Source organism: Camelina sativa, chromosome 15 (assembly GCF_030686135.1).
Source record: "Camelina sativa cultivar CO46 ecotype springtype chromosome 15, ASM3068613v1".
Taxonomy (NCBI): Eukaryota; Viridiplantae; Streptophyta; class Magnoliopsida; order Brassicales; family Brassicaceae; genus Camelina; species Camelina sativa.
The window spans coordinates 3,064,778-3,079,160 of NC_141894.1; the positions used below are offsets into that span (position 1 = coordinate 3,064,778).

Genomic DNA, 14,383 nt, shown 5'->3' on the forward strand with positions numbered 1-14,383 from the left:
TTGTTGGTGTTCCTAGTTAAAGCATCGTGTAGTACCTTTGCATCGTGAGCTGAACCTTCCCAACCGCTAAGAACGTATGTAAATTCTAAATCAAAATTACATGCAGCTAACACATTTTGCGATAATTGTCCTTTCCGATTACGGTAGCTAGACGAGTCTTGTCCTGTTATCATTGCGGGGATATGAGTTCCATCAATAGCCCCCACACAATCCTAAGGAAAATAGAAACACAAAATTAGCTAGTCATATAGCTTTTTGAAATACTAGAAAACAAGCAGAAGAAAACAATCTCATACCTTAAAATAAGGATAAAATCGTGTGCTATCTTTTATTTTTGTAGGCACTGCAAGCCCAGGTTTAGCCATATACTTTGGAGCAAGTGCTTTTAACACCTTCAGAATTGTGTTAAAGCTCTTACTTATTGAAAATCTTGATCTCTGAAATCTAGTTTCAGCTGAAACATATCTTGAATTTTGACCAACGATGAACAAAAATGTGGCAAGCATTTCTTCAACTGAAACATATCTTGTGTCTTTCAAACCCATCTCCAATCTCAAAATAGAGCATAGATTCAAAAATGCTTCTGGGTCCATACGGTACAAACGTCGAAAAGTGTCAGGTTTCTCATGAACCAATTGGTTTTGTATGTATTCATGTCCAAGTCTTGTAGCTGGCTTTCTTATCTGGCGTGGTATCTGCAGAACAGAATATTGAATCTTCGCAATGATTGACAAAACCAGCATCATGATATCAATATCTAACTTGAAATTTCTCATTCGTCTTTTTTTTTTCTAGCTTGTATCTCTTCGCTTTCATGAACAATGCGATCCATTATCAAAATCCTACACAAAACCATTGACAGAACTCATAAACAAAACATGTATTTTATAGAGAGAAACATCATCATATAGAGAAAGTTTACACATAAACAAGCATGTATATCATCGACTAGAGAACAAGCATGTATTATATAAAGACACAAAGAAGAACAAGCATGTACGAGGATGGAGAAACGTGTATCCTCGTACGTATGTTTTTATATAACAATTAATTAAAAAAAAAAAGAACATACGAGGATGCAACGGCTGCGGCTAGTGTGGAAATGGAGAACAAGCATGTACGAGGATGGAGAACATGTATTATATAAAGACACAAAATCATATAATAATATAACAATGTGGAGATGGAGTGAAGAACTTACGAGCAGCAACAGCGGAGGAAGGCGGCGGCTAGTGTGGAGATGGAGAACAAATGAGAGAAGGAAAGAAATCATATATATATATTCACCCTAATATGGTCTTTAGTTTTTTACCCGCCATAATATACGTACGAACCATAATTTACCCGCCATAGGAAAGTAAAAGATGCAAATTTATGATTCTTTTGCAAATTTTGTTTTGGTTAAATATCTCTTGTTCAACTTTCATTCAAGAAACAACAAAAGAGTTGATTATTTTTAAAAGGAAGAAATGTCTTAAATCAAAAATAAAATAAAAAGAGAGCTCATAAGGTATTGCTAATTTGCAAACGAAAAACTATTAAATAAAATAAAAACCCTCTTCAATTTTTGTTGATGCATTCAACTTCAATCTCATGGTTTACGAAGGTTTCGTAGAATCCATCCCTTGCGATCTTCTATAGACATATGGACGAATCCATATTTCATACCTAAGCTGTGAACCAATGTCATGGCCTCATAACACAAACCATCATCCAAATCAGGAATTTCTTTGATAGCATCCCACACGTTATTAGCTTTGTCCTCAGCTTCTTTTTCTTCATTTTCCTTTTCCCATCTTTTTTGTATCATGCCAAAAATCTGCTGAACTGAATCTTGCACTGTATTCAGTTCATCAACAGCCTTGTTTGTGTTAAGTGCATCAGTTTCAGTTCTAGCCTTCTTTCTTGGAGGTAGCTTTCCCCCTCTTCTTGTCTCTAATGCAGAGAAAACTTCTTGAACAGATGTTTCTTCATATGCTATTTCCTCATCTTCCATTATTTGGTCATGACTTGAATTAGTTGTCCCTTCATGCTCTCTAACGTCATATGTATTTGTATCAATGGCATCACTTAATCCCACAGCATTCCTTCCAGTAGCAGTATTTGATTCAAAAATCATTCGTAAATCTCCAAAATCTTCAAATGAGTCATCACGCAGATTTGTTTTACCTGGATGAGCCTATTTGAAAATAAAAACATTTTAGTAATTTTGATACATATGAGCAACACTACTATGTTCACAAATTCTATGTTATAATTTTGCTTACCTTCAAATAGTCAGCCCATACTTCATCTGGAGCAGTGAATTTCTTCGTTTCAGGGTCCCACCCAAAACCAGAACTAAAACGAAAATGATCTGACAAGCCATTGTACTTATTCTTCAAGATCTTTAACCTATTTTTATACTCCTTGAAGCTTTTGTTAATGCCAAGATTTTGGTTTAGTGTTGGTAACACTCTTGTCTCCACGGTTAATTTGCTGAACTTTCCATTACCACTTCCTTGCTTGTAACCCTGCAGAAGTTTCTGCGAGAAAAACAAGTGTCAGCAAAACCATTCAGACTTAAATTTGTAAAAAGAATAAACAGAGTTATGGCAGCCAATATCAAACAAATGAGAGGTATGCCTACAGTATTAACAACCAATCAGAAGCAGGATAACTGCATCAGTTTCATAATGGTAACTTAAGTCATGTTAGCCTTCTTATAAAAATAAACACCTAGATAACAAAGGATCCAAGTGTTGCTGAATGTCATCTTCAAATACAAATCTTTGGAAATTCAGATCAAATAATAACACAAGTAGGGGGTCAAACTACCTGACAAGGAATTGAAACGAATGAACCACGTTATGGTAGCTAACATCTTCAGCCATGTTATTATCCTGCTGGATCATAAAGCTCATAAAAAAATTTCCTCTACTCATTCCCCCTTTATTTTTAATTCCTGGATTAGTTTACTATGAAGCATTTGCTATCATGGGTTCGTACAAATCTGATCAGAGAGAGGCCTAAACATTTGCTATCATGGGTTCGTATAAAGACATGTTGTTTTTTTTAACACCAATTTGATTTGATTCACGTTTGATGAATTTGATATCATACCATCAAATTAACACCAATTTCATCAAAAAGTGAATCAAATCTGCAGTTTTTTTTTGGGTTTTTTGCAAATTTAAAAGTAGCTAAGAAATTTTAAAGGATTAGGGAAAATAAGCTGTAAGGATTCTCAAGAGGTTAATTACAAAACGATTTGAAGCTTTACTCAAGAATCAAGATACAAGACAGTTTACCTTATCTATTATGAAGTTCCAGATACCATCCATTGATTCCTGCAGAAGATGAACTCGATTACACATCAACAAATTATAGGATTTTTCCAGAGAGAAAGAGAGAAAGAGAGAAAGTGAGAGTTCGACAAAAAAAAAAATTGCTAGTGTGGAAGAAAAGTTGCTAGTGTGAAAAAAATTTGCTAGTGTTAGAAGTCGTTTTTTTTGTAGATCGAAGAAAAGTCTTTTTAAAACAAATATTTTAAAATATCACCTTTAGAGGTGAGATTTTGTAAGCTATAATTTTGAACTAAAAATGTTAGAAAAGTCTTCTAAAATCCCATTCAATAGATTTTTTAAAAGAATTTGTGATTTTTTGAATAACAGTAGATTTGAAGTGAGATTTATAAATTATTGATTGAATAACAAGAGATTGTAAATGATTTTTATAAATTTCACATTCAATAACATAGGATTTCAGATGATTTTAAAAAATCATCAATTAAATAACAGAAGATTTAAGAATATCCCAAAATCTTTTAAAATCCCCAATTCAATACACCCCCCTTAATCTCCTAAATTCTAAGCATATTTGATCAAACTTAAACCATCGCGATCTGCACGATTGATTTTTATTCCCTTCTAACATCGTCATCATTCATCAATTTTTTTTTTGGTTTTTTAAAAAGTTGTTTAATGTATCATGTTTTTTTTATTATAAAGATTTGCAAATGTATCGTATTACTATAATTTATCGATATTAAAATATACTACTATGAAATAAGCCATGCCGTAACGTTTATTTAGGTGTGACAAAGAGAAAGTCGTGAAGATATGTTTTTAGTTGGGCCGACAAATAATGCGCCCCAAAAAGAATCCACTAAAAAAATCCACATCTTTATAAGTTTTAGTACTAGGCCCACAATTAAGGTTCGTAAATTTGGCTTTAGCAAGATTTTTATATGTGGCCCATTCTATCGATTATTTTATAAGCAAAATTACGACTAACGCAAGGATTGGTTATTTAAAAAAAAAAAAAACTCTTAATACTGCATAGTGATATATATATGATACATACGCTCAGTTACGTCGGTCTGAACCGTTGTATTTGTTTTCGAATCGGTCGAGAGTATTATCTCATCTGCATCATACACTTGTGCTTTGTATTATCATCAACATGGTTTTTTGAGTGATTTGAAAAAAAAAAATACTTGTGGCCTATAGTAGGTAAATGGAAAGAGACGCCGGTGTGTTCTATATAGTTCCCATAAATCACGCCGTAATCCCTAAATAAACATCCTAATTAATCAGCTTTGTTTTTTTGCTCCTAACTAATTAAACCACTCATATTAGACTTTCTAAATGTTTCTGTTTTTTTGAATAACTCGCACCAAAGACAATAGAGAAAATGACACAACACCTTACACAGCTGGTTAACACTACCAACGATCAAATCAAACCAATCAAATATGATCTAACATTCAAAATTGACGTTCACGAGTTTAGAGTAAATATAGAAAGAAAAAAAAAAGTCAAGCTTTGCTTAGATTTGATGTTTGTGACTATCAGACTATGCTATTAGTCACGGTAGATAGATGTCACGCTATGTGTAACTCCTGCCGAAACAAAACTCAATACCAACTTTTTGGTTTTAATTTAAATTATGTACCAACCAAAAACTGTAAATTATAATTGGAATATCTTAGCACACCTATCCAGCGGAAGGCAGAAGCTATACATTTTCAATAATTGCAATATAAAATCTTATTTTGCATCTATATATTATTTCTTTGCTACACGCTGCTGACTTTTCCGTAAACCATACCACCAAAATTTATTGAAAAAAATGTGAATTTATAGGTTTGATCTGTCCTTGTTTATTTCTTATCATTACATATTGAAAATATCTTCCTTTGGCCATTTATAGAGAGAACCGAATTCTTTTTTCGCTTCCAAGAGTTTGATGTTTTTTTGTTAAAAAAAATAAATAATGGGTTTAATAGAAACAGTTTTGTTGTTCGGAAAAATAATTATAGCTTTAGTGGGATTAAAACTTACACTGATCTTAAATATAAACAATACAAGCTTATAAAATCTGATTATAATAATAACGGATAAATTGGATATGACAATAAAATCGAGTACCACAAATGAATCGGAAGGATAAAAAAGAAGAAATTATATATCTAATGAAGATGATTTGTAGAACTGAATTCGCAAATGGTGTGGTCCAATTCAAGCTTCTTGTTATGTACACCCATCAATCCTTTTCTCACTTTCTATCCGTAAGCCCTTTAGTAGAACTCTAATCTTTTTGTAAAAAAAAAATACAAATAAAGGTTCAAAGTTCAGCTTTCATGTTCGAAGGTACTTGGTTTGATGGACCTGCATATATATATATTGTAAACCTCAAAGCTAAATTATCGTGTCCATATAATGAAACGAAAAAAAATAAAACACACACATGATTTAAATTTCCTTACCTTGGTTCAATTCGTGGATCCGATTTTGAGCAAAACCCATATGAATAATGCTATGTAAATCATCTTCAGAAAATGTTGAATACTGAAAACAAAAGCCAAAAAAGGGTTAAGGTTGTTTCGCATGTTACATTTACATAGAAGAATGTTCAAAGTGACAGACGAATTTAGAAGAAAAAAACCTGAGAAATAGAGTCAGTGAAATGAGCAAGTGTTGGTAAGTGAGAAACGAAGCTTCTAGTTTCAGAAGGTTCCAATGGTGTCATTATATAATTATTGGAAGAAATTTTAGGGTTCAATTGTAAATTTGTATTGTGATGATGATCACTCAATAAGGTTTCTGCTGAAGAATCTAGTTGAAGTACTTGCTGATGCATTAGATTGTTGCTTGAAGGAAATATCTGTCAGAAAATTAAAAAGTTTTAAAAACACACGATTGGTTCACAAAGTAATTATTGTTATAATAATTGTCAAATTATAATTACTTTTAATGTTGTTTAAACAAAAAAAGAAAGTGTGACGGTGACTTACATCCTTTGACATGAAAGCATCCATGTTAAAGTCCAGCCTGGTGTTCACTGACGATAACTTCATCGACAAGAACTGCACCATAATTGAAATTAAGATTAAGAAAATTAGAAAATTCGAAATCGTGTAGTTGTTTTGGAAAAGTGATTATGAAATAATGGAAAGAGTTTTAAAGTGGACTAAATAATCTAATGAGAAATTAATTTACCTCAACTTGTCGTTGCAATGATTGGACATAGTTTATAATTTCATCCAGCATCAGTGCTTTCCCAGTAACCTTTTTAAAAAAAATATCATTATTCTAATCACAACTACATTACAACTAAAAACGAATTAATTAGTTAATTAATCAAGCTCTAACCTTGTTGCATCCAGGGACAAGATCTTGAAGCAGCTTCATTCTCTCGCTTATTTTCTCTCTTCGAACCTTTTTAAAACAACACATAACTTAAAATTCCAACCAATATAGAGCATATGATTAACCCAACTAATCAGAACATTGTTAAACCTTAAGATTGAGCATATGATTAACCCAACTAATCAGAACATAATTAAACCTTAAGGTTAATTTTGGTAAAAAAAAGACAAAAAAGGTAACTGACTCGTTCGGCGAGACTGTGACTGTCAGTGGCTTGACCACGTCGAGCTCTGACATGAATGTAGTCTTTGTAAGGATCATCATCAACTGATTTGGTTTTGTCTTCGTTTGCTTCTGTCTTTTTGCTTCTCTTCGGATTAGAATCTTCCTTCTCTTCAACCTCCTGAGAATAAACAAAACTCATTTAACAAAAAAATAAAAATAAAAAAGTTTTATTTGAGAAGCTTTTGATTATGGATGAACCTTGGATGGTGAAGCAGTGGAAGGAGAATTCTGCTTGGATTTTGTTTTTCTTTTCCGGGAAATTTCACCGGAAGATTCGCCGGCGAGAGGCTTAAGAGCAGGGGTGCTAGAGACACGTGGCATTTTCTCATTGGCTACGACGGGTACGTTATTATTATTAATCGGGAACGGTGGGTTAGTTCTGCCGTTAAAACTCCGGCTACCGAAACAAGAGAACCTCGCAGCTCTCTCCGCGAACCCCGTATCGCCGGAGAATTCAGCCAACGGCGTCGGCGGTTTCGTCACCATCATATGTCTCGGCGGCGGTGGAGAGCAGCTCATCGGAGTTGCGTAACACGAGGCGGAGGAGACGTTTCCGTTGCTCGCCGGAGCTCCGTAGATCTCGCCGATGTTACCCAATTTTCCGATGAGCTCTCTGATGATGAAATTGTCTCCGTGAGCTACTCCTCCGCCGGAAAAGTTAGAGTTCGGTGAAGAGACGAGTGAACTCAGAGCCGAGTCGAAGATGCTCTGTTCCGTTGACTTTTCCCAGAACAAACAATCTCGTGATAGATTGCGACTGAGACTCGGGTCTACTGGCTGGGTCGAACTCGAAACCCAGTTGAGCATCGCCGAAGAAGAAGACGGTGACGTCATCATCACCGGCGGTTGTGAAACTCCTGCATTCATAAACAGCTCGTTCTCCATGGAGCTCAATTCTAAGGGAAGTGAAGATGAAAATCAAAAAGTGCAGATTTTTAAAGTCCTTGATCAAAGAGTGATTAGTTAATAAACTCAGATCAGAAATGATTCGTCCAATAGAATGATAAAAAAGTTTGGAAAGTGAAGAACAGAGGAGAAAAGGGAAGCTCGTAAATGGCAGTAATGAGGAGTTTATATACTTTTTTAATAAAATCTGTATTTTAAAATATTTCACCAATCAATGACTTTCTAATAAATGGAAATAAATAAATAAAAATATAAACAATACTTTGTGTGTCGGACCGTAAAGGATGGTTGGGTTTAGGAACAAGGAAGAAGGGCCTTGGACGTTTAGTTGATGTAATAAAACGTCAAAAACAAATCTGATACATTAAGCTTATTTCTAACGAACTAATTTTGACGAATGGGTTCCTTTGTCGATGTTTCCTTAACCATCGCCGGTTCTTGTGTTGATTTTTGTATGTCAAAAAGTGTTGAACTCTTTCTTTGATCGAATATCATAGAAGAAGACAATAATATATTACGAAAGCAAATGCAGCCACACTTGTTTTCTCTTAAACTATGATATTTCTAGGTTCAAGTGTATAATATGATGCACTTTTAGTTACACCACATTATACATTTATACGTAAGTTGTTAGTCTAAAAGAATACGAAAATCAACATAACAAATACATATGTAATGAATGAGAGATACTATAAGTTATGTACATAAAGAGTCATCTTTATTACTAAGGGAACGCATCAATTAGTTAATTGGAGTGCTGCCTTAGTGTGGCTAATATGTCAAGTTTTACTTAAAAAGTAGTGTTTTGTTTGTGTTACCTGAATTTTACAGTAACATGCAAAATAGATTGTCTGAGTTCAGTTGACCAAACAGGTTCAAACTCATTGTGTTCAAACAGGTTCCAGGCAGGTACACGTTTTCAATAACATATCACCGACTTTTTACGTTAGGAAAGACAAAAAGAGATATACATACGAACAGATGAGATAAAGTATATATAATAGTACAACCTTGAGCGCCGTCAAAAGAAGAAAAGAAGAAAAGAAGAAAAAAAGAAAAGAAAGATAATATACACGTTGAGCTTTTTCTTACATACAGCTACATTTCAAACAATATAGATGCTTCGGATCAGATCTCGTATCAGTTATCTTATCACAAATAATATTCACACACACCTACGTCACGCATGATGAAACAGATGCTCTAATCATCTATATAGTCCAACATCGATTGCATTAATAAGAGCGCGTCTTGTGGTCTTCTTCTATTAATATGGGCCTTCAATTTCTAAGCCCACTAAGGAATTTAACGGGTTTCATCCATCCACGAGAGAGAAAATGGGGTTTCCTTTAATTTTTTATTTCTGCCATCTGGATTACAAGAGGTAACTTTGTAGTCTGATCAAAATTACTAAAGGAAAATAATTAAACAAAATCAACTTATCCCTCAAAAAATAATAGGTTCTAAATACTTTAGGCCAAAAAAGAGACGTAAACCAAATATTAAAGAGTGGGGTAGAGTCTCTCAGATCCAAAGAGTTCATGTAACCATGTTGGAAAACCATTGGCTGCATAAGATTGCGATAAAATATAATCTACAATACTTTGAGCTATGCGAAAATGTTTCTCTAGTCGTACTCTCCAGTCTTGTATTCCAGTCAGTGACAACATCATTTCTGATTGTTGGTGTGTGAAGGAAGGCCAGACTTATATGGGTTTTCCTAATATCCAGTATTTTCAACTTATTAAAATTATAACATAAGCTTAAAAAAACTGATGAAAATTAAACATCATTTGATTGGAGCTGGACATTAAGTCACGAACTAATATTGATACTGTACAAAATTTCATATCATTTTGATATTAATTAATGAAGATGTTTGCATAAATTGTTTATTTAAGAACAAAAATTGAAACTATTAATATGTACATCACCACTTCCACAATCAATTATGTGAGCTATGCCTTATTATTATTGGTTGCATCAGTTAATGTAAGAAAATAATAAATATATACGTGACATTATTTTTTCTGATTTGTTGCAAAAAGAGTTCACTTTAGTTTTGTTCGAAAGATGAATTGTTCTAGGTAAATGTTTTCTACTAATTCTATGCAAGTCTAATAAAGAATTATTCTGCATTTTTCATTTTTGTAGTGTACATTATAAATAACTTGATTTAGGAAAGATGTTTGAGTTCCGTATAGACGGCTAGGATGGAGTGCTTTTTGGCACCATCCTTACTCCTTAGTGTAATTTATTCTAAAACTAGCAGAATTTTCACGATTTAACTAAAAAAATCCCTTGACTCTTCGCACTTAAATAAAAGTTACGATAATATACAAGTATATGGATTTGGGTTCGTCTTTAATAATAGTATACGGCAACCTGCATGGGACAACGAGCATAAATAGACACCAAATAACAAAGCCCACTTGTCACGTTCTTGTTCTTACTAGAGATTATTAGATATTGTCACTTGTTCGTTACCTCATTCTGAGAACTCTTCACACCTCCCAAATTCTAACTTTTTCTTTCATTAAATTAGCAAAAAGTTATTCGATGGGAGCTTTCCCCCTCAGTTGGTGTAATTTCCCCCTACGTTGTTGGTACTAATTACTTTATATGAATAGACTAACAATTATAATGGAAGAAGGAAGATATTGTCAGTTTAAAATAGCCGGATGAATTTTTGTGCATGGATGCTTAGGCGACAATGGCTTTATTATATATAGTTTATTCTCTCTTTCACTGATCTCCCAAGATATTGCTTGTTTCTAATACCTCACAGTCGCAGGCTAACACATATCTTACGTTCAACCAATAAATAAAGACCGAGTCATAAATTGACTTGTTCTCCATTTCAACCATAAATTTTTCTTTCGAACTCAAAACGGATCACGTTTAAAGGATATGCTCGGCTTAAACAAGATTATTGGTAAGTCTTAGAAGAGTTTTTTAAAAAATGTTACAGAGAGACGCAGCTAGCTACACCTTTCCCTATCATGAAGAGCCAAAACAAATGGATTAAATCAAGAAAAGAGGATAGGGGAGACAAAGGTGAAAGTCTCTTTGGGTTGGTTCTTCTTCTTTTGGCCCTACGCCTTCCCCTTTGGCAATCATCTATCTCTCGACCTATTTGGCCCCCACCACAATTCATCATATTCCTCCCTTTCTTTTGTTCTATCTCTCTGTCACGTGTCCTCTTTTCCTGTAAATTCTATCTGTAATTTGTTTACGGGATAACCCTTATTTTCCTACCATCTCAATCTGCTTGTAAATTTTTATAGCGACAAACTGATAAGACTTATCACATCTGTCTTGTAATTCTTTTTGAGTAAAAACTTTAACTGAAAACAAAATTAATCTAGATATTTTTATACTCTTTTCTCAACCATTTAAGACTATTTAGTATTTAGTATTTACAATGGAACGGTTGACATACGATAAGATTTTGTTTCTAGAAAATCAGTGGAACTTTCAATCGCTAAACGACCATAGTTAATTATTAATTTTATAATTTTGGAGGTTAATATAAATCTAGATATGTTTTTTAGTTTTATGATATTTGGTCAAACTGATATCTTTGCTGTTGTTGTCGTAACATATATCATAGTTTTCAAATCAAACTTGAAGGTGAAATTATTATTATTATTATTGGGTCAAATTAAACCAGGCGTAGCATGGGTCATGGAGTTGTTAGTTTTTCAATTAATAAAATGTAAAACACATACATATCTCCATCTATGTTATTTTTGTCTAAACAAATTGTCTATATGAACTTTCAATCGCATTTCACATACAATAATAGTGAAATATTAGGATTAACTTGTAGATGAAAGCGTGATTTTTATTTTTGTTGTGCAGAAAAATAAATAATGGATGTGGAACTGGAACCTATGAGAAACCTTCCTGGGCCAGCTATCATTCAAAAACTACTCCATCTAGTGAGATAGAGAGACAGGGAGTCTAGTGCATGCAGTTGTTAGATGAACATTGAATGCATGACTTGAAGTGACATGCACATCTATGAGAAATCGTACGAAAATGATCATAATCATTCTAATTTTTATTAACTTAACTATATTTGTCTAATTGATAGGTAATAGAGTCACTAGCCGTGTTTAAACATGGACGCTTCAATGCTTTATAATAATATAATCCATCGGAAGGCTCATCGGTGGTTGGTCTATCGAACCAAAGATCCATCTCCATCGATGCGGTATCCAAAATCTGAAAATAGTAAAATATCTGCGTGACAATTTACATTACGACTATGTCCATATAGGTTAATTATAACATTAACTAAAGAAATTAATAATAATGGAAGCGTGAAAAATGTAAATGAGAGGAGGAATAAAACCCTAAATACCCGTTGCCTGTTGGGATATGCCTTTGCTTGCCTAACCCATCGGCCCAAAAGTCGTCATGCTTATTAGTAACCAAGAAGTGGTATATCGTATATCCTCCGGTTCTGCTTTTCCCCATTATTACGTGTCTTCTTATAATATGCACCTTCCATCTTTATTTCTTTATTCATATCTAATAACTATAGTATAAATAACTTAAGCTTCTCTTCGAATATTCGGAGCCCCAACTCCTCTCTCTCTCTCTCTCTCTCTCTCCACGCATTTCTTGTTCTTGAACCTTTTATAAAAACCCATCTCATCCTTCTCTCTCTTATTAAAACTTCTCACCGAGAAAAAAAGAGTTCGAGTTACGTGTTTCTTTATACATTTTGATATGGGTTTCTCTAGAGCAAAACGTGTCACCGATCCACTCGCAGATGAGGTTAGGGCTCGTCTCGTTGGATGTAGCTTTAGCAGCGGCAGCGAACATACCGGCGACGGAATCGAAGACTACGAAGAAGAAGACGACTCACCTTGTCTCTCCGATCTTGTACAAGGCTTCTTGGAAGATGAAGTTGAAACCGTCGATGATGATGAGTCACGCTGGTGCGATCAAGATTCAGGTTCCGACTCGGATTCTGACTCGGAAGGAGCGGAGCTTCCTGACTACGCCGACGATATAGCAAAGATTCTAAGGAACTCACTTAGAGAAGATTCATACGGAAGAACGGTGCTGGTTCACGTGGCGAGAGCAATGGAAGTGTTGTCGTCTCTCGGATCTCAGCACGAACAGCGTGCCGTTTTATTGCGTAAGGTCATGTCTCTTCTCAGAGAGCTTGGCCACAATGCGGCCATCTGCAAAACCAAATGGAAATCTTCCGGCGGACTCACCGCCGGTAACCACGAGTTTATCGACGTCATGTTTACTACACCACCTTCATCAGCCTCGTCTCAGACCGTACGTTACATCGTCGACTTAGATTTCGCGTCGCGGTTCCAAATCGCGAGACCGACGGCACAGTACGCGCGTGTGCTTCAATCGCTTCCGGCGGTTTTCGTGGGAAGAGGAGACGAGCTGAAGCGGATCTTGCGGCTCGTATGTGACGCCGCGAGGATCTCGCTTAGGAGCCGTGGCCTGACGCTTCCCCCGTGGAGGAAGAATCGTTATATGCAAACGCGGTGGCTTGGTCCTTACAAACGCACAGCCAACTTAACTCCGTCATCTTCCGCCGTTAACACCGTCATGTGTCGTGCCATCGGTTTCGATAGTGCCGTCGGTGGCCGTCTATTTGTGCGAACACGATAAAACTAACCCACGTGTCATTTTTTAACTCGATTTTTTTTTTCCATACATTCTAGAGAATAATATAATTCCATTATTTAGAATTTTTTCGTTCGAAATAAAATAAAAGTTGTGATACAAAAACAAACAAATTAAACCCAAAAAGAAAAAATCTAGATTTTACGATGAAGGAAAAATTTTACGCGGAAAATGAACATTGTGAAGAAAAAAAAAAAACAGACAAGAGTAATGATCGAGTGGGACAGATACACACAGATAAGGCTTCGATTGATAGCCGTAGAGTAAGATCTAATGGTCATTAAATGGACGTGAAGATTGATTGTGGAGGATAACGTATTATAATAAATATAGCAATCGACGTGGCAGTGACACGTAACGTAGTTCTCGCAGTGCATTGAATGTGACTTGGCGTGACAAGTCAGGAGGGTCCAGGTCTACCTAGGTGCATGGGTTTGTCGTCTAGTTTCGACCACACCTGATAAAAGCCTTTACGAGAGAGAGAGAGAGAAGAAAAAAAGTGGGACAAATAAAAATAATAGAGCACGTGGAACGGATAAGGTTTTTATTAATATTTATTTTGTTTTTATTCTTTTGGTGTTTATGCGAATATTCGGGTTTTTCTTTTTCAGACCAGATTTTGCTATCCACAACTGACCTAATCCTTTACTGTCTCTTGATATATATTAGTAGTAATTATTACGAAGATTTATATCGTTCGTTTTAATAAGTGTATAGTTGTATTTAACTAATGATTTCTATTACGACGGTCCAGTTATGCATTTAATTTAATCATGTGATGCTGCAAATCGAATGGTATAATTCCCGAGAAAGATTTTAGAACTACTAGGTCTCAAAGATCACGACTCATATTAGTCGAACGAGTCATTTCATTAAGTAGTTGGTCGGACTTG

General features: G+C 34.8%; 3 protein-coding genes across 4 annotated transcripts; 1 reads left to right on the forward strand and 2 right to left on the reverse strand.

Annotated features, from left to right (window-relative positions):
* Positions 1-1,390: 1,390 nt before the first annotated feature.
* Positions 1,391-3,482, reverse strand: LOC104757716 (uncharacterized protein At2g29880). Of its 2 annotated transcripts, XM_087487809.1 has the most exons (4): positions 3,291-3,479; positions 2,818-2,882; positions 2,268-2,525; positions 1,391-2,179 (listed from the first exon to the last, which is right to left on the reverse strand). In XM_087487809.1, exon 4 carries the CDS (start codon positions 2,117-2,119, stop codon positions 1,592-1,594), a length of 528 nt encoding a protein of 175 aa, XP_087343935.1. In that variant the 5' UTR covers positions 2,120-2,179; positions 2,268-2,525; positions 2,818-2,882; positions 3,291-3,479; the 3' UTR covers positions 1,391-1,591. The 2 variants fall into 2 exon arrangements, with proteins under 2 accessions (XP_087343935.1, XP_010478781.2); XM_010480479.3 differs by lacking the exon at positions 2,818-2,882 and having other exon boundaries at positions 3,291-3,482.
* A 1,793-nt stretch (positions 3,483-5,275) lies between these two features.
* Positions 5,276-8,158, reverse strand: LOC104744921 (transcription factor bHLH62). Its single transcript, XM_010466052.3, has 8 exons — positions 7,116-8,158; positions 6,877-7,035; positions 6,636-6,701; positions 6,483-6,551; positions 6,278-6,349; positions 5,929-6,147; positions 5,750-5,831; positions 5,276-5,651 (listed from the first exon to the last, which is right to left on the reverse strand). Exons 1-8 carry the CDS (start codon positions 7,800-7,802, stop codon positions 5,608-5,610), a joined length of 1,398 nt encoding a protein of 465 aa, XP_010464354.1. The 5' UTR covers positions 7,803-8,158; the 3' UTR covers positions 5,276-5,607.
* Positions 8,159-12,217: 4,059 nt separating this feature from the next.
* LOC104744922 (uncharacterized) lies at positions 12,218-13,555 on the forward strand. The gene has a single exon (XM_010466053.2). The coding sequence runs from the start codon at positions 12,564-12,566 to the stop codon at positions 13,473-13,475; it is 912 nt and encodes a 303-aa protein (XP_010464355.2). The 5' UTR covers positions 12,218-12,563; the 3' UTR covers positions 13,476-13,555.
* The last annotated feature ends 828 nt before the right edge of the window (positions 13,556-14,383 follow it).